This window comes from Populus alba, chromosome 16, assembly GCF_005239225.2.
Source record: "Populus alba chromosome 16, ASM523922v2, whole genome shotgun sequence".
NCBI lineage: Eukaryota > Viridiplantae > Streptophyta > Magnoliopsida > Malpighiales > Salicaceae > Populus > Populus alba.
In genome coordinates, this window is record NC_133299.1 from 1,173,767 (window position 1) to 1,191,509 (window position 17,743).

The window sequence follows — 17,743 nt, forward strand, 5'->3', positions numbered from 1 at the left end:
GTTAACTTTTTTTTTTTAAGAATTTTTTAATTAAAATAATATTTTTTTAATTATTTATTTATTTTTTATCAATTTATGTTGACTCTCTCAAATCACACCTCGTCTCGGGGTTGGCCTCCGAGTTAGCTATGGTAAGAAGTTTTATTGGAACAAAACTAGAGTGGTGCCCGTTCTATGCCATGGATTCACATAATTTTTCTAATAAAATATTTAAGTATAGTGAACACGCTTAAAAAGATAAAGAGAAATATAATAATTTGGGTTATAATTCTGACAAACTAAATAAGCTAGCTTTATTTGAATCATATGAAAAAAGAAGAAGAAGAAAGAAGAAGAAAGAAGACAATGATAGCAAACAAAAATATATGTAAATCATGATAACATGGGGGAAAAACTTTATCCAAGAGTTAAAAAGATGATGTTGTTTAATTTTTAGTCAACTAAACATGGAATCATGAGATATGATAAAAACAATTGGTGTAAGCAAACTCAAACCAACATGGTAGACATGTATATAATATGAATATTAAGGGGTGAGCTGGTCCAAATAATATGAGAAACATGTGTTCTAAGTCATGCAGTCGAGATAATTCAATAGAAAAAGAAATTGAAGAAAACCACATGTAAAAAAAAATATTAGACAATGATATCAAAAAAGAAAACAAGACAAAAAAAAAAGATATCAATCTCTGTTAACTTTTTAAATTCATGACCTAAGTCATCATAGCAGAATCGATATATATGAAAAAAATCAAGAAATCCAATACCTATGAAATAACACAATTAAGGATGAAATAAAAAAAAATCACATAAATAAATCCAAAATAAAAAAATAGCAATTAAAAGAATTAGGGTTAAATTGAAATAAAAAATAAATTAAAGGGCAACAATAAATTTTCCATTCGAAGTTAAATTGGAAAGAATAAAAACATTAAAAAAAATCAAAAGAATGAGGATAAAAAAAAAAAACCAATGCACTACTATTGTGTAAATAAATGAAAAAAAAAAAGTCGACAATGATAAATAAAAATGTAATCTAAGAAATTGAGAGACAAATATAGATCAAAATATTTAATATCGCAACATAAGTCATTTACCTAGTTTTATTTAATGGATTTGTTTATTAAAATCATTTTCTAATATAAATGGACATACACATAAAATTTATGAAATAAAATAAAAAAAAATAGTATGGAAGACTGCTCATATTAAAAATATTATAAAAAAATAAATATTTTTTATTTTAAAAAATAAATTTAAAATATATTAAATATAAAAGAAAAAAAATGAGGTCATGCATTGCTAGGCATAGTAAGCCAAAACTAATGCCTAACCCATCAATAAAGGACCCACACGTGCGGGTTTTAATTTATTTTTAAGTTAATGGTACAGACAACAATTCATCCGTCCTAATTCTTTGAAAACAAATAGACGATGCATCATTTGGAAAACTCATATTGTAGTTGCTACGATAGCTAAAATAACAAGATTCCTATTTTTTCACTCAAAAATCTATTTTTAATCCAAAACACCTAAGAAATACCATAGAAACCTTGTTAACTAATTCATGGCTTATAAAAACACACAAAAAAAGTCTCAAAATCCAAAATAAAAAATCTTTCCAAACTCAAATATGTTTTTTAGGCGCTTTCAAGGCAGAGAAAAACACATAATTTGAACTTCCCTCATTATATGGAATCATTTGACACAAAACCAGCCATTTTGATAGCGGAAGTTGTTGTCAATGACAACTTTTACTATTTACGTCAGAATCCGGCAAGTCCCATTTTTTTGCTCGTCCAAAAAAAATTAAAAAAAAAAAAAATAAAGTTTGATATCAATTTTTTTTTAAAGACTAATTATCTAATAACTAAAAAAAAATAATGGAATAAAATAAACTTATCAAACAAATCTCAAAGCGCCTATAATTCTTAATTAATCACAGTGAAACGAAACACAGTGAAGGTTAAAAAAATTCAAAGATTAAAAAAAATCACAGTGAAACGAAACACCTCTTCTAGTTTTTAATGTAATAATAATTCTTAATTAATTCTGAAATAGACCATTGTCGGTGCCCCATCATGGGCATTAATGACTTAGATAGGAGAGAGTGTAAAAATGCTAATTTGTGATCTTTGTCGCACATAGACAATCTCCACTTTGCACATGAATCGTCGTGCCCATCTCTTCTTTTCACCTTAAAAGACTCCTTTCCTTTTTGCCTTTCCAAAATTGAGTGGAGCACCGCATCTGGCATCCTCAAGCAAAGAAACCGAGAAGAAAACAGTGTGCTTCCCAGAAACTAGTGGAAACCACAATATTCTTTCTTCTTTCTTCCAAGAGTCGCCTTTTTCATGTAAATAAATGTAAACGCTTGCCTGTAGACAAACGTGGATCAACCGTTGTCCACCCTTTTGCCTTCCACGTTTTCTGTACACAGTTGGATATTTATTCATCAAAAGGATCGGCCCAAAAAGGGTTTGGTCTCTATATCCCGGCCTCTCCTTCTCTTCTTGTACATAGCGCCAGAGTGCAAAAATCAAAGGGAAGGGAAGAAAGAAAGAAATGGAAGATGGGGAGATGTACAGCATGATGAAGGTATGGCTCTCAATCTTTGCATCTCTAACTTACTGCTATATCATAGGAAAGATGATCCCAAAAGGTGTTACAAGGCTTCTCTGTGTGCTACCAATTGTTTGTCTATTTCTTCTTCTTCCTCTAGAACTCACCTCTATTCATTTTGGAGGGATGACATCTTTCTGCGTTGCTTGGCTTGCGAATTTCAAGCTCTTGCTTTTCGCGTTTGGCAAAGGCCCTTTGTGTCTAGACCCAAAAATCTCATTTGGTCGTTTTGTTTCTGTTGCTTGTTTTCCCATCAAAGTCCTACAAATCCCACCTCAAAAACCAAATCTAAATGGCCATGGCCATGAAAACCAAGCTCAAAAATCAAATCTAAATGGCCAAGATAGGCAAAAATTAATCTCTAGAAGGGGCCCTCATAAATCATTCCTAAATTATGCAACCAAGGGTCTTCTTTTGGCAATGGTGGTGGCTTCATATGACTATAGTGATTATATCCATCCAAAAATCATATGGCTCTTGTATTGTTTCCACATATATTTTTTTCTTGACATATTCCTAGCCATGTTGGCATCGGTGGTTCGAACCCTTTCAGGGCTTGAGCTAGAGCCACAATTCAATGACCCTTACCTCTCGACTTCGCTTCAAGACTTTTGGGGGAGAAGATGGAACCTCATGGTAACAAGCATCCTACGCCCGATTGCGTACGATCCCATCCTCTACACGTGTAAGAACTTCATTGGTCGCAGGTGGGCCCAGGGCATAGCAATTTTGGGTACCTTTCTAGTGTCTGCGCTCATGCATGAGCTCATTTTCTACTACCTCGGACGCGCGAAGCCCACGTGGGAGGTCACTTGGTTCTTTTTGCTACATGGAGTGTGTTTACCGGTCGAGATTACTTTGAAAAGGGCTGTTAACGGCAGGTGGCAGATTCCCAGGCCGATGCAAACTATATTGACCATTGGATTTGTGATAGCTACCGGCTTTTGGCTGTTTTTCCCACCATTTCTTGCGTGTAAAGCAGGTGTTAGGGCAATTGAGGAGTACGCGGCTGTACGCGAGTATTTGAAGGAAGCTGGTCATGCTTATTTTCCTTGGATTTTTCAACAAATCTAACGGCTTGTAAATATCTAAGATTTGAGCAGCTTATTTTGATTGAATGAACGGTTCTGATTTGATGCAAATCTACGAAATTACAAAAATAAGCATGGTGGTTGTAGTTATGATTTATGTACTCACTCGATTTTTTTCCGGTAGTCGGGCGGGTCAATTTTTCAAACATAAAAAAAAAAAAAGATCTAAACAGATATTTAGATGAAGAAAATTTCAATGAATAATTTAATTAACCTGTGACACGGGATAACTGCAAAAACAAAACAAAAAATAGGAACCTACAACCCGGAATAATATTATAGAAATGAAAATTATAAAAAATAAAAAATCTCAAGACCTATTAAAAATGATAAAATTAAAAAAAAAATGAATTCAAAACAACTCGATTTAATTTAACTAATATGTGATCTGGAATAAAAGAAAGGAAAGCAAAGGACTAGATAGTTTGATATTAAAAGATAAAATTAATTTTTTTAAAAAAAATAAAATTAAATCAAACTAATTTTTAAAATTAATAACTACCCTGCGGAAAGAAAACAAATCTTAAAAAAGTTCTTAAATATATATATATATATATATAAAAAAAACATAATTGAAAGATAAAATAAATAGTACGACAACCCTGATTTTTTGGTTGACTTTACATGAATTTCAAGTAGAGGCGAGAGAAAACAAGGGGGAAGAAAAAATTCAACCACCATCGGTTCGTCGTGATTTGAACAATAAGTGCCACCTCAGCAGTTTTGCCTTCACTAGACATTTTAGATGACACGACAATTGAGAAATTTTGGTTGACATACATTGCCCAGAATGGCACAGATGGCATGTACTCGCTAGCGCATGCACTTTTTCTTTATTATTATTATTATTATTATTTATATATGAAAATACTAATTTTTCCCGAATCTAAATAGAGCATAACAAAAAAAAAAAAAACCATACGGAAAATACTAAAATATCCCTCTTAGCCTTTATTATTTTTTTTTTACTTTTAAGGATATTTATGTAATATAATTGTGTAAAAAAACATATAAAGTACTTCAATCAATTTGAAAATGACTTTTGAACTCCTGAAAAAAATATCATTTTACCTTAACTAGCAAGGCAAAAACTTTGTGCAGGAGAATAGCAAAGTAATAATTACATTGTGCACGTCCACAATAAATTACCTCATAATCTATCATAAAACACTGATCTTTTTAGAGTTTTTTTATAATTTGAGCAAACATGGACCCCATCATTAAAAAGATAAGAAGATAGAACTAAAAAAAAGCATGGGGTGAATTTATGAAAAAAAATTCTATGCCTTTTCCAAAAAAAAAAAAAAGAAGGAAAAAGGGATTGTAATTTTAAAATTCTAGTGTATTTTTTACTATTTATTAAATTCATTTAAATATATCGAGTTAATGTGGAGATTGTGATTTTAATACCATTTAATTTAGAATAGAGATTTAGTTTTGATTGATGCATAAGTTTCGAATTAAATAAAAGTAATGAGCGATGATAGGAGTGCTTTAGTATAAAAATATCTTGATATTTTTCATTACTAACAAGGAAAAAAATATATATTTATGTGTAAATAATAATAATAATCAAGGAAGAAAAATATAAAGGAAAACTTGTTAGAAGCCATCTAGACTTTATTGATTCCATCGCTCATTTCTACTTAGTAATTTCTTTTGTGCATATAAATTGACGGTTCATGAACATGGAAACTTAGGATTTGCATACGCACACACATGAAGTTATTTAATATTTGAAGTTAATATTAATTTGAGAGTTGCTAAATAAATTAATAATACTTTGTACAAAGATTCAAGTGGATGTGTTATAGATTGTTTTATTGTATGTTATATATAGGAATAGGTGTGGACACTCACTTGCCTCAAGCGATATTTAATTATTTTTTTAGATCAAATATTTAGCAGACATTTCAAAACATATAATTAAAGAGTTTTTTTCAAAGAGCAATCAATAAAATTTTTGTCAACATAGATCATACTTTATACAAAATAACTAAATTCAAATAAATTATTTTAAAACATATTTGTGTATTGAATGGTAATATCGGGTGGTGACTTCTTCATTCATTATTTTATAGTATTTAATTGATCAGTAAATCTAAAATGGAATTAAATTAGCTAAGTTTTTTTTAAAAAATTTATAAGAACTTGTTATTGTAAATAGAAAATATTCACGAATTCAATTCGTACTAACTCATGTTTTCTTCCTTAGAAAAGCTAAAACTCCGGCCGGCGAGGCTCTTCCGATAGATGCCGGGATTCGGAGTCAGAGTTAAGGCTATCATGAAATACGTATTTAAACTGTATTATCATCCACTCCCTATCACGGGTCGGGCTTCGAGCTCACCGGCCCATGACATGTTTTGTTTGATCACTAAGCATTAGCAGCAGCGTGCATGTTTGTGCCTCCCATTCGTCAAGCTATTCCCGGGTGGCCTGCCTGGTCTCACTCAGCCATAACTCAGGTGACCAGACAAATTAGTACTCGACCTATAGTGCTAGCTACAATAATATCCAACATGGGAACAGCAGCAGCCAAGTGAAACAGGGAGCTGACGGCTAAAGAAAGTGGTTCAAAATATCGCTGGATATAATTTAGAAAGAGACTGGGAGTGGTTGCTGGTGTTTAATGAGAGAGTCAAATCACGGGTTCAAGTGAAAATGAGAGGTGAGTTGAGCCCCGTCCTTTAACAAATATAGAATGCAAGAGTCTCCTTCAACAATCACATCTTGAGAGTGAAAATGGGAGGTGAAGTGGGCAGCTTTCTCTTGGTATGGGTATCAGCTGTGGCATTGCTTTGCTACTGTCACAAGATAGGTCAGTTAACCCACGGAGGCACAACCAGGCTTCTTGCAATCTTGCCAGTCGTATGCATCTTTCTTGTCATGCCTCTCGGCATCCTTAGTCTGAGTGTTAGAGGTCTTACTTCTTTCTTCCTCTGCTGGCTTGCCACCTTCAAGCTCCTTCTCTTTGTCTTCGATCAAGGCCCTCTGTCATCCAACCCGCCCCTCTCCTTGCCACGTTTCGTTGCCTTTGCTTGCTTTCCTATCAAGATTCAACAAGACCCTGCACCAACAGTATCACCTCATGATCAAGAGCTTGTACATGTCGATGATAATCAAGATGTTGAGAAGCTCGTGAATGCTGAAGACAGAGACACCCCATCTCAAAAAATCGCCCCAAAAGGCCTTAAATCTCATCTAAACTACGCCTTGAAGTTTCTCCTACTAGTCATATTTGGTTGCATCTATACCAAGGAAGACTATTTCCATCCAAAATTTATATTGTTCCTCTATGTTATCCACATTTATATTGCTCTAGAATTAATCTTGGCCATGTTTGGAGCCCTAGCTCGAGCCTGTCTCGGTGTAGAACTCGAGCCACAATTTGAGGAGCCATACCTCGCCAGCTCTTTGCAAGACTTCTGGGGTAAGAGATGGAACCTAATGGTCACTAAGATCCTGCATCCAACTGTATACAGTCCAATCCGGTCAACTTTTAGCCGTTGGATTGCAAAAAAGTGGGCTTCATTACCGGCTGTGATGGGTACATTTTTAGTCTCTGGTCTCATGCACGAGCTGATTTTCCTCCACATTGGGCGCCAAAAGCCAAAGTGGGAGGTCACATGCTTCTTTCTCTTGCATGGTTTTTGCTTGGCTATTGAAATAGGTATCAAGAGAGAAATAAAGGGTACGTGGGGGTTGCCTAGAGTGGTGGCAGCGCCGCTTGTGGTGGGGTTTGTGGTGGTTACTGCCATGTGGTTGTTCATGCCCACCGTGGTTCGTTGCAAGATTGATGCTGAGGCACGGATGGAGACTATTGCTTTCATTAATTTTGTGAAAGGTGTTTATATCTACTTGAAAGATGTTTTCATAAATCATAATGATCATAAATTTTAGACTAGCACCTAATTTTGTCGCAATAACTATAAGTTGTTGAAGCCAGAACCTGTATCGGCAAGACGGCAAGCACATTTATAAACTTCATTTATTAAAATCTTAGACGGGTTCGAAATTTTGTTTAATAATTGCTCCCATGCATGCATAGTTTAAAACAATATACCAGCTGTTTGATAAAAACCATGATGAAGATATTTATTCGATATGCCCAGTACTTTATTGCAATATACCCTAGGATATCGTCTAATTAAGTAGCATAAAAAAATAACATTTTGTTTCTATCTTCTACATAACAAAAATGAATATTGAATTGATAAAAATATGGTTAGTTAAAAAATTTAAAATATAAATACAAAAATATAAAATAAAATAATGAATTAGCAGAGGCAAGAGATAAAAGTTGTCAAAAATCAATTTAATTCAAAAATTTAAATTATTAGATAAAATTAAATGATATGATTTATATTAATCTTTAACACATCCTTCAAGTGAAAGTTTTTTTTAACTTGAAACTTGTACATGCTTACACTACATTGTACTTGATTTTTATTAAATAAATAAAAATAATGTGATTTAAATTCGTGATCGCGTGGTCATCAGGACTCAGATATCATGTTAAAAAATCAATTCAACCTAAAAATTTAAATTGTTAGATAAGATCTCATGATATAATTTATATTAATCTCTAACAAAGATAAACATAAAATAAATATACATCTAAGAAAACTAGCAGGAAACATATTATTATTATTATTATTATTATTATTATTATTCAAGACACTAATCAAATATTTTCTAAAAAAATTTCAACTAATTTTTTTTTTTAAATGAAAGACACATGTTCTTTTATACTGAATTAAAAACAAAACATAATAAGAGTAGAATTAATTAAGAATATAGGATTTTAAGAAATAATTCATTTGAGATCGTTAAACCCATATCAAATACGTACTCAACGAGTAAAAAGCTATATGAAATAGGTCATTTGAAAAGGAATCCAAAGGACATTCTTCTTGGTCTACTAAGGAGGTAGAGTGTGAACGGAGTGGATTAAGAAAAGAAGACTTTGTCTTCAACCTCCGGTAGGTCTGCATTCCCTTCTATGGTGTTAATTAGCAGAATTCCTCGCAAGAGCAACACCAGATGGAATCCTCTCAAGGTCAGGATATGAAGCTGTAGAAAAATGGAGTTGTCTCGCCCATTCTTTCCCATCTCAGAGCAATCTGGAAATATTATGTTTCCGTTCATATTGATCATAGATTCCATATTAGTTTTACTCCTTTTTTTTTTCCTTAAGATTAATGAATTATAAGAGAAGAACCCAATTGAGAAATCCAAATTATTTGAGAATAATATTGATATAATAATTATTTAAGGGTGAAATTGATACTATCCTAGTAATAAGGTATTCTAGAGCTGGTTTTTGCTCACTAAAATTAATTTCTTCACAATTTGGGTTTTTAGTAGACTTTTCTCATTTAAAAAAAAAAAAAAAAACAATTATGTACCCAAACCATTATATGTAGTTATTTACATTTTTTTTTTTTACTTTTATAATATAGTCAGAAAGGCGCGACTTTGTTTATTTTTATGTTTTAAAAACATTTTTCTAAAAAAATATTTTTTTTTATTTTAAATTAATATTTTTGTATGTTTTCAGATTATTTTGATATGCTGATGTTAAAAATATATATTTTTTAAAAAATTTATTTTAATGTATTTTCAAGCAAAAAATATTTTAAAAAGTAACATTTACCATACTCCCAGTTTTTTAGGGGCCTTATAATACAAAACGCAATTTAGTTTATTATCAAATACCTTATCGCGTTTATTTCATCTCAAATATAAAAGTTGGTAAAAAACAAACGCAGCCTAAAAGCAACATGGGTTTAATAAATAAAAAACTAAAAAAACTAAAAATACTATTTTAATTTTTCATGCTTATTTTACTTGGTTTAAAAGGAATGCTACATAAAATATTAAAATATTTTTTGAAAATTTATTTCTATATATTTTTTTAAAAAAGTCAAAACCAATAAAATGAAATCAATAAAAAAAATAAATCAATTAAATACATGTTATTAAACTTATTAAAAAAAAATATTTCTTTCATTTTAATACAATTAGATTTTTAAATAATATTTTTTGTGAAAATATATATAATGATAAAAATAATTATATTTATACTATTTAAAAATATTATTTTATTAATCTAGATATTTAAAATAACATTTTCTCTTCTAATTATTTTAAATTAAAATATGTAAACTATGTTTTTTAAATTTTTAAATTTTTTTATTTAAAATTAATATTTTTTAATTATTTTTGATGTGTTAATATTAAAAATAATTTTTAAAAAATAAAAAATTATTTTAATATATTTTTTAAATAAAAAATATTTTAAATTCTACTGTTATCAAATAAAAAAGTAGGGTAGTATTTTGACTAGGTGGTAGGGGGCGGTGCTGCCATGTAGTATAAACATAATTGATGCAGCAGACAGCCGAAGTACCAAGGCGTGGCAGAAATTCAATGTCTTTGGCAGAAATTCAATGACTTGCACTGAGAAGTGAGACCACAGCTACACAACCCAGATGTTACGATGTGTTTGGGTGTGCGTGGTTGAGTCGTTTTTCTAATTTTTTTTATTTAAAATTATATTAAAATAAATTTTTTATATAGAAAAATAATTTTAATCATTAATATATCAAAATAATAAAAAAAATCATTTTAAATAATTTTTTTTAAAATTTTTCACAAACATCCATTTTTGGCTGCACTTCTAAACAGAGTCTTACAGCAAGCACAAACTATAGTCAATCTAAATAATTTATCAAATTAATTTTTTTTACTTTTTTTTTTCAATCCAAGGATTGATTTGCAGAGGATCTTACACTGAAATGGAAAGCAACGTGAACATAGATAGCATCCCTCAAGTGTGTGGAAAAGAAGTGAAGTCTGTGTCTTGGAAGACAATGTCAACATAGAATTAAGTGTTAGAAAGGAAAAGGCAATACTAAAACATGTGACAATGCCAACAATATAAGTACATATCATACTTTAGTATCAAAGTTTTGAAACACATTCATCCATGGTTGTAAAATCTGGTCTGCCCTGGTAGGACTCGAGGTCTAGACATGTCTGAATTAAATAAAAACTAAGAGAAGAAAAAAACCTGGATCACTGTCACACTTTCTTCATCTTCTGTTCTTTCTATTTCGAGTCGCACATGTGCCCAATAGATCAATATTCACTCTGTTCGAATACAGAAACAAGGCCATTTCCTCCTCTTGAATCTGGATAGAATTGACAGAACCTGAATCGCCCTCACAGTTTCTTCTTTTTGATCTTTCATTTCAAGCGTGTATCTTTTGAGCCTCCCATACCAAGAACAGTATAAAACCTCGTATTCAACTCCGAAAACTTCTTCCCACCTCAAACATAACAGTTGCTGTGTTTCATTTCCTCTCATTTACAACTGATCGAAGCAAGGATCATTCTGTTGAGGCTTTCTTTGTCTTTTGCTTTTTGCAGAAATACTTTGCAGCCTACATGATTGTTGTTTTATCAGTTTATAGGTGGAAGGATAATCTTGGGGCACGAAAGAAAAATCATCAATGTATCCATCCACGCCTCCAACTAATAACTGCCAGATGAAGGCACCAGCACCAGCCCGCCTATTCTTTGCGGATTCATAAATTTTATCATACACTGTTTTCAACAAAACATCTCTGTCAAACACTCCCTTCTCATCCACGTGCGACTTGAGCTGACTTCTGTGAAAAGAACTGGTTTCCTCAGCGCAATGTCTCCATCACTTATATGAGAATCCACCCAATCGGAAAGATAACTCGTTCTCTCTTCCAAATCACCATGTGGGATCCTACAATGCATGGTATAAAGAGAAACAAGAGTATATCTATCAGGAATTTATAAATATAAATACTTAGCTCATTTGTTTACTCTGGCCTTCAATCAACTGTGTTACCAATCAATTGAACTGCACTTTATAAATGTAACTTCTAGGTTGCCATAGTTAGCAACATTTAGACAGCATGGAGCCGAAATCAAATGAACAGCACTATATCTTCTCAAACGGTTGACATTGCATCACTATTTCAAGCTTAAAGCAATCTTCCTATCAGCTTACGTTATGGGGGTCCTGACATGGCATTGTGATAGACGGGTGTGGTAAACCATGATTCTTGTGTAGCTCATCATTATTACTGGACCCTAATCTACCATACTCTGCCATATAATGAACTGGAAATGAATTACTAACCAGCTGTCTGGATATGCGTGAACTGATGCAACATTGATGTTGGATATTGCCGAGTTTGGTATGAAGTCTGATCCAAGTGAAGCTGCCCAAATCCCAGGATTCACTTCTGACTTGTTAGTTGTATTCAGGCCATAAAACCCTTCAAGTCCAACAGTCACCACATGTCTTTTATCCAAGCTTTTGATAGATGCAGCCATCCCAGCAATCCATGCCTTAAGCCAAAGGAAAAGCACTACAATGATCTCAATCACATTTGATTCAAAAGTAAACCAGAAAATTTGCTTAAACAACAACAGCGCATATCCTTTTGGTAATGTTAATAACAGATATGAACAAACCACCCCGCCATCATAGAGAACTAGAGAAAATGATATTATTCGGCTAAGAATGCTTCCATCAAACAGCACCATCACCCTTCTCTCCAGATTCCATCCAAATCCTTAGTTTATTATTGAAATTCTATGCCAACATATACAGAGAATGAAAATTCAATGGTTCACCTGAAGGCAGGAGCTGAAGAACTTGATGAACACCGAGGCTCATTCATGAGCTCCCAGGCGAAAATTGCCGGTTCTTCAGAGTACCTAACTCCACTTAATGAATTCTTTCTCTTCACAACTGCCTGGAAAATGCATAACAGAAATCTGCAGCCAAGAGATTATCATAATGCAGAAAGAGAAGCATAGATTGCCAAGTCCCAAATCTTGAATGTCAGCTCTTGTGAAATTTCATTCCTATTACTTACTAATACAGCAGTAATTTTAGCTTAAAATGATCTAGCAGATGATGCACAATCAAATTTCAGATGGTAAGTTATAACATATCATATTAAGTTCACTAATTAACTTAAACAAATAGAGTTGTCACAAAACTCACTCATATTCAATGCTCCCATTCATTTTACAATCAAATAATGCCTGTTAAGTCAAAAACAAATTCCATGCAATTGATTAAAATCCAATGACTTAGCCTTGGAGGTGTGAAACATAGCATCTCACCTTAATATAAGCCTTGAAGTAATCTTTAATAACTGGGTTCGAAAAGAATGAGTCATCTGATGAAGAGACATTAACTCCAGCTTCCTTTGCCCACTTCACATACTGAGTTTTTCCACCAAACGCAACCAGGTTATTCACCAGACTGAGAATTAACCTAATACGATTCCTTCTTGCTTCAACTATCACATAGTCCAATCCCTGCAGACAAATACCTTCATTAAACACAAATAGTTCCCAAAACTGCTTCAAGATTGTTCCTTTATATGTCATTGAAAAGCCCATAAGCCTTTAACCACACAATTGAGGCCATTCATTAAACTTAACCTCCCCTCCAAGATCTGACAGCCAATTGAAGGCAAAAATCTTAATTTTTACAACCTTGAGAAGTTTATAACTTACTTTGAAGACCCTTTCGTTGAAGACACCAGGAGAGACCTGCAAAGCATCAGGCCCATGACCATCACTGAAAGCCCAAGTCCTGCAAACAGTCAACCCCATTTGAGATCCTCTCTTAAGCATCTCAGAAACCTTTGATCTTGATGAACTCCACACACTCTCCATCCTCAACCAATATGAATTCCAACCATTAACATAAAATGCTGATTCCCTGTAACCATCACCATCATTGATGATGATGAATTGAGTGGAGTCAATCCCATCCTGGGTTGCCATAAAAAGACGGGAAAACTGAGGCTGCCGTTACTGTTGTTGAAGTTAAGGTAAAGAAGAGAAAGTAGCATGAGTATTCCTAGGAATGGATACAGTCTTTTGTCTATCCATTGGGAGTCCATTTCCTGTTTTCTGAGCAGACACTGAAATATGTTTTTTATTCTGTGTTCACGGTAATTAAGGATATAAACAAAAGCCACCGAGATTGCGTCGCTAAAAATGTGAAATCTTTTGCGGTCGTAATTTAGGCGGTGACTGGGTTTGGGGGAGTCTGCTCACTGGACTCGTACTTTTAAAATTAGTTTTGAAAAATATATTAAATTAATTTTTTTTATATTTTAAAAATAAATATGATTGAATGCAGCAGCCTGTCATGTTAGCTTTTGAAGTAATTAAAAATATTTTTTAAAAGAATTTAAAAAATATTTTAAGTTATTATTTTTTTGATATTTTTAAATTATTTTAATATATTAATATAAAAAATAATTATAAAAAATAAAAATAATTTTATTTTAATACATTTCTAAATAAATAAATATAGAAAACAAAACCAACCAAAAAAATAACATGTTTTTGTCGGTGGCTCTAATTAAGCTTTTGGCAACGGAGTCACTTTGTTGCTGTAAATATGAGGAACCGGGAAATTACAACAGGCTTTATACTTGCTGCCATGACAATTTGTGTTGAATGTTGATATTTCTCCGGCGGAAGCAGAGCTATTCTCCGGTCAGCTTTCTTGCATCTCCGGTTCTAAAAATTGATTATACTTGTTACAAATGTATTATTCATTTTGTATTTAAGATTAAAAAAAATTATTTTTTAAGAAATTTAGTCTCAAATTTGAATAATATTTTATTGATTATAGATAAATCCATTCATCCACTCAAATAAAAAAAATTATATGTTAATTTTTATTTATTAACCATATATTATTTCAAGTTCAAATCAAATAAAAAGCGGGGTAGAGATCTTTTATGAATTCAATTGTTCGGACGTAAATAAACTTTTTAAAATGCAAAGAAATAATTAGTTTTCACAGGGAAATATCAAAATACACTGAACGTTTTCATACAGGTTTTTCATTTTGAGAAAAACAAAGAGTGTTTTAAGCAGTCGATATTGTTATCTCAATAGCTAATTACAAAATTTTGAGTGATTGTTCAACATGTTTTGAGTCATATTTTCATAAAATTAGGATCAATAAGTTATCTTTCTAGTGGAATCATTCGTTGTTTTTGTGAGGAGGAGGAGGAATACAAGTTTCTGGTAATTAACAAAGCAAACTTTTGTTTATGATACAAGTTCAGTAATTAACTTTTGTTTCTATACACAGAGATGGCAAAATAAAATTCAAAAAGTTTCAATCAACGAAGAAACAAAATAATTTATGATCATCACTCACTTGTACAACTAAAAGTTTTGATCTTTAGGCACAAAAAGATCAAAAGTTCCAATCTTTCTTTCATGGTTCCTTCAAAAACCTCTGCAAGCATCTAAACCCAAGATATTGAGCACAAAACTTCTCCATTTCTTCACCACCTCTCTCCATACAAATCTCCTCCTCCATCTCCTCCAACACCATATCCCATCCACCATAAGGGTCCCACTGCCACCCACAATAGTCACCACCATCAGCACCAACTTTTGCTTCACATATTGAGTCCAGTATTTCCTGCAACCCCACAATCCTACGGCTGACTTTCCTTCTTGCTTCTCTCACCGTTGGATCAACCCCAGGTACTGAATCGAGCCTTAGAAGCAAGCCCATCAAGGCCTCATTCATCCCCAGCTTTTCTTTCTCACTACTTCTTATTGCATCCACTGTTTCCTGCCGTTGGATTTGGTTTTGTAACTGATCAGCTTCAGAACTAACAGCTGAGATTTTCTTGTAAAGGGTTCGGATCATATGTGTCCTGTAGCAAGATTGGATCTTGGTGGCAGCAGAAGTGGCAGTGCTTGATTGGGTGGTGGATTTGGGGGAGGGGGGCTTGATGGGGATTTCAATGGTTTGTGTAGGGGTAGTATGGTCATCATGGAAAGAGTAAGTGACTGTTGTGGTGGAGGAAGAGAAGTAGCTGTAATTGCTGGATGGGTTCATTTCCTCAGCCTTGAAAGAAAGAAGGAAGGAAGACAAGACGGTCAGGGAGTGTGAGATGAGAGTGAGATTTTATACAGAAGGTTTTGGAAAATTTTGCGATAATGTCAAGGATTGTTTGTGGGCTAACGTTTTGATTCTTTTTCTTGAATGATCTTGCCGTTTAGCAGGGGACCCATGATTTGCTTTTTACAAACGGACATGCTTTTTGGCCAAATGCAAGTGCTTTTGATTCTGTGGTTGATTTCTGTAACGTTTGTGATGAAATAGTAAAAACTTTATATTGAATTTGAGATGTACACGACTGAAGTGTTTGGGCATCACACGCACCCATGCAAAAATAAGGCCTTTATATAAGAAGACTGATGAAGATTATGTGTTTTTAAATGGAATTTTGTTTTGTGTGTTTACCGGGTATCTAATATATATTTATACATCTTAATTGCATGAAATTTTTTTATATAATGTTAGAGTAATTATGGAGAATAATTACATTTTCTAACAAGATACAAAAAAAAATGTTCCTTTAACATCACATTGAAATCTTGATTATCAAAATGGTTACAAACTTGAATATCATTACCTTTATTCTAATTAATAAATTTTAACATAAGATAATGTAAATTCATGTAAGTTTCAAGCTTAAATAGTTTTCATTCGAGAGAATATGTTAAATAATAATATAAATTATATTTTAGAGTTTCATCTAACAGTTTTAAACTATTGTGTTGAATTGATTATTTGACATGTTAGAAAATAATATAAATCATATATTGGGACCTCACATAACAGTTTAAGCTTTTAGGTTGAGATGGTTCTTTAACATGATATTAGAGTTTTGATGATCAAATAATCATGAGTTTAAATTTTCATCATTTGTATTCTAATTAATAAAAATTAAGCACAATGTAATGTGAATCTGTGCAAATTTTAAGCTTATAAAAGCTTTTCACTTGATGGGATGTGTTAGATAACAATATAAATCATATTTTGAGATCTCACCTAACAACTTAAGCTTTTAAGTTGAAATAATTCTTTGATAGTCAATTTATAAAATGAGTTTGTTGATTGTTATACTTCATTGTCCCATTGGTGAAAAATATTGGCACTCACAAGTGTTTGACGAGAAAGTTTAGTGTCATATGGAACAAGGTGTGTTCCATACTATTGGTGATAGTTATTGGAGAGAAAACTAAATGTCACCCCTGACCTTAAGGATGTCTTAATAATGCATTGTGGTGTGTGTCAATATTAAACATCCTGGGATGGATTTGCAAAAGATCAAGATTCAATCCTAGTAGTTAGATTGAGGTCCAAATACAATATGTTAATGAGGGTTTAAGCTGCAAGAATTTTCATTTAAGCTTAACAAAACAAATAGGATGTCATAAAAGGACAACCACCACTCTCATTTGGAGTATGACCCAAACAAATACTAACATTATCATGATCACTCTAATTATTTTGTATATTATTATAGAAAACACTAAAATATGTAGTGTTTTCCTTACAACAGCTGCATTGTGGACACACAATTAGAGTATTGTGGACTCATTATGCAATGAGTTTTTTTTTCATCAATTTTTATTTTATTTAATCCTTTTATCGTAAAATTTAAGGCTCATTGAAGTTATACTGTTAAGGAAAAACAAAATTGAAAGACAAAGAACTAGGGTGAAAAAGGTGGATAAAGTGGTGGAAATTTCAAAGTTTGCGCATAAAAAAATCACTTTCATCCTCCTATTTTTCCAATGATACCCCAGCAGGCGCATTGTTTTTTTTTTTTTTCTCCATACAAAACAACAAAAAGAATCAAAAAAAGAAAAGAAAGAAAAAACAAGGGTGACTCATCACGGGGCTAAAAATAAAAGGCATGCCTAATCTTTCAAAAATTTGGTAAAAAAAAGGCCCTTTTTAAGTATATATATATATACAAAAAATTATTACTATTTTTCAATAACATTAACATGTGACGCGGCGTTTTCATATATATATATATATATATATATATGAAAACGCCGTCACATGTTAATGTTATTGAAAAATAGTAAATAATTGTATTTGTAAAGAAAAACGTAGTAGT

General features: G+C 32.2%; 4 protein-coding genes across 5 annotated transcripts; 2 read left to right on the forward strand and 2 right to left on the reverse strand.

Annotated features, from left to right (window-relative positions):
- Positions 1 to 2,124: 2,124 nt before the first annotated feature.
- LOC118030927 (acyl-CoA--sterol O-acyltransferase 1) lies at positions 2,125 to 3,810 on the forward strand. Its single transcript, XM_035035198.2, has one exon. It carries the CDS (start codon positions 2,566 to 2,568, stop codon positions 3,694 to 3,696), a length of 1,131 nt encoding a protein of 376 aa, XP_034891089.1. The 5' UTR covers positions 2,125 to 2,565; the 3' UTR covers positions 3,697 to 3,810.
- A 2,193-nt stretch (positions 3,811 to 6,003) lies between these two features.
- LOC118030926 (acyl-CoA--sterol O-acyltransferase 1) lies at positions 6,004 to 7,642 on the forward strand. Its single transcript, XM_035035197.2, has one exon. The coding sequence runs from the start codon at positions 6,459 to 6,461 to the stop codon at positions 7,614 to 7,616; it is 1,158 nt and encodes a 385-aa protein (XP_034891088.1). The 5' UTR covers positions 6,004 to 6,458; the 3' UTR covers positions 7,617 to 7,642.
- Positions 7,643 to 11,239: 3,597 nt separating this feature from the next.
- On the reverse strand, positions 11,240 to 13,865 carry LOC118030931 (mannan endo-1,4-beta-mannosidase 6-like). Of its 2 annotated transcripts, none has more exons than XM_073405238.1 (5): positions 13,296 to 13,865; positions 12,897 to 13,094; positions 12,399 to 12,520; positions 11,899 to 12,130; positions 11,240 to 11,499 (listed from the first exon to the last, which is right to left on the reverse strand). In XM_073405238.1, exons 1-4 carry the CDS (start codon positions 13,566 to 13,568, stop codon positions 12,112 to 12,114), a joined length of 612 nt encoding a protein of 203 aa, XP_073261339.1. In that variant the 5' UTR covers positions 13,569 to 13,865; the 3' UTR covers positions 11,240 to 11,499; positions 11,899 to 12,111. The 2 variants fall into 2 exon arrangements, with proteins under 2 accessions (XP_073261339.1, XP_073261338.1); XM_073405237.1 differs by having other exon boundaries at positions 11,899 to 12,110; positions 13,296 to 13,863.
- A 1,044-nt stretch (positions 13,866 to 14,909) lies between these two features.
- LOC118030930 (BAG family molecular chaperone regulator 5, mitochondrial) lies at positions 14,910 to 15,897 on the reverse strand. Its single transcript, XM_035035201.2, has one exon. It carries the CDS (start codon positions 15,661 to 15,663, stop codon positions 15,028 to 15,030), a length of 636 nt encoding a protein of 211 aa, XP_034891092.1. The 5' UTR covers positions 15,664 to 15,897; the 3' UTR covers positions 14,910 to 15,027.
- Between the last annotated feature and the right edge of the window lie 1,846 nt (positions 15,898 to 17,743).

Excerpts from the sequence above, each read along its gene's own strand:
- LOC118030927 (XM_035035198.2), top strand. The coding sequence starts at position 2,566 with ATGGAAGATGGGGAGATGTACAGCATGATGAAGGTATGGCTCTCAATC.
- LOC118030931 (XM_073405237.1), bottom strand. The coding sequence starts at position 13,568 with ATGGCAACCCAGGATGGGATTGACTCCACTCAATTCATCATCATCAAT. Across the intron at positions 12,521-12,896 it reads ACTTCAAGGCTTATATTAAG|GCAGTTGTGAAGAGAAAGAA; the intron begins GTGAGATGCTAT and ends TGCATTTTCCAG. Across the intron at positions 12,111-12,398 it reads TCTTCAGCTCCTGCCTTCAG|GCATGGATTGCTGGGATGGC; the intron begins GTGAACCATTGA and ends CTTTGGCTTAAG.
- LOC118030926 (XM_035035197.2), top strand. The coding sequence starts at position 6,459 with ATGGGAGGTGAAGTGGGCAGCTTTCTCTTGGTATGGGTATCAGCTGTG.
- LOC118030930 (XM_035035201.2), bottom strand. The coding sequence starts at position 15,663 with ATGAACCCATCCAGCAATTACAGCTACTTCTCTTCCTCCACCACAACA.